Raw genomic sequence first — 1,745 nt, 5'->3', positions numbered from 1 at the left:
GCCCCAAAGCAGTAGTGTACCGTGAAAAATGTGCGTTTGTGTTTGTCAATGTGACAGTGACGGGCAAAATAATTAACAACTCTTCTACTAGGTAAACACAGATGGCTATTAAAACTAAATGATGTGTTTCTTTCTTTAATTCCTGGGGTACACCAGTATTGTGTTTTTAACTAAACAGGCTTGTTTTTCAAACCAACTCTTTTTCTTTTCTAACAGCTTCTCCTGAGATTGTTGGCCACAAGCGTAGTGAGAACAAGAATGAGGGGGAAACAGCCGTGCTGTACTGTAAGTCTCTGGGCTATCCTCTCCCTGTGTGGACCTGGAGGAAGTTTGAGAATGGTGTTTTTCGGGTATGTCACATAGTATTTTTCTTTTCTTTACCAGTGATTCCCAATTACTGTGCCGTGGCACATTAGTGTGTAGTGAGAGGTCATCAGTTGTATCTCAGAAATCTAAATAAAATAAATACATCTGATTATTCGTGGTTGTGTTCAACTTCACAGGGCCAGGTTTCACACCGAGTTAGTTATTAGAATATATCTTAAAGAACTATCTTTATGTTTCCTTACATGCCCAAGAGTCACTGACTTGAATGCCTTCATTCATCTTCCTGGGCAGGAAATTGACAACAACACTGAACGTCACTCTATCAGCAGCAAAGACAACTACACCGAGCTCCAGATCACCACTCTGGATATTATTGCAGACCCTGGAGAATACCACTGTAACGCCACTAACATCATTGGCAGCCGTGACGAAAAGTCTATCCTGAGAGTTCGCAGCCTGTTGGCCCCCCTGTGGCCACTGCTGGGGGTTTTGTTTGAGATCATCATCCTGGTCATCATCATTGTTGTTTACGAGAAGCGTAAGAAGCCAGAAGACTTACAGGACGGTGAGTCACCACTTATAAAACAAAACAACTTCGTTTGTTTTTGTTTTAATGGCGTCCCACTTGATCCAAGCAGTAATTGGTTTTACCGTAAAGGTGTTGACGTCTTTGCGTCTTTAGTTTTGCCAAAGATGTCACCACCAGAGTCACCTGACCCTGTGCTGGGCCTTAACTCAATAATTCAGCCTGGCAAGGTTGACCCAACAGGCAGAAACTGTTGCAGGAGGTCGCACCTTGTCAGGACAATTTCATCCATTTAATATTCATGAGGAATATGATACTGCAGTGTTGCAGTGTGGGCGCTCTTAATTATTTACATCTTTCCAAGGACCTTGTGCCGTACCCAAGCTGCTGCCACTTTACCCAGGAGACCTCATTCAGCTCCACAGCCTGTGTTTGTCATCCTGGCATTCTTTTAATAAGACCCGGCCATTTGCTTTATCGTAAATTATGTATTAATGGTATTTGGACGACCTTTTTCTCTCAAACAGAATTTTGATGTTGCCACTCGCTGATTAGAGATATCACACAGTGGCTGACTAATGATTCATGACTCTGAATATATTCATATTGTGACTCATTACGTGGTTGGAAATGAATGATCCATTCAGATTATAATGCATATTTAGCATCTGAAATAGAAATACAAAAAAATACCATTTTATAAAGTGTTGCTGTTGTAGTTTGATCGTGATTTAAAGCATATAGTGTTAACTGTCAAGACAAAATCAGCTTCCTAAGAGAAAACTTTTAATTTGGGTAAAAAAAAATAACCCAAGAACATCACAGCGGTGAATTTCTTTTTAGGTCAATAAATGGGGGCATTTCATGCTCTTCTAAAATCCTTTTTTTTTTT

At 40.4% G+C, this 1,745-nt stretch overlaps 1 protein-coding gene across 1 annotated transcript; it reads left to right on the top strand.

The window, feature by feature from the left end:
- Positions 1 to 178: 178 nt before the first annotated feature.
- Positions 179 to 1,706, top strand: LOC103399091 (neuroplastin-like; the record flags this gene model as incomplete). Its single annotated transcript, XM_017031017.2, has 2 exons — positions 179 to 350; positions 619 to 1,706. Coding segments are annotated over 2 exons (703 nt in total), but the record flags the coding sequence as incomplete, so codon positions are not given.
- Between the last annotated feature and the right edge of the window lie 39 nt (positions 1,707 to 1,745).

Source organism: Cynoglossus semilaevis, unplaced genomic scaffold (genome assembly GCF_000523025.1).
Source record: "Cynoglossus semilaevis isolate Cse_v1.0 unplaced genomic scaffold, Cse_v1.0 C19231946, whole genome shotgun sequence".
NCBI lineage: Eukaryota > Metazoa > Chordata > Actinopteri > Pleuronectiformes > Cynoglossidae > Cynoglossus > Cynoglossus semilaevis.
Note: the sequence above shows the minus strand (reverse complement) of the source record. Positions and strands in the feature narration are given on the sequence as shown.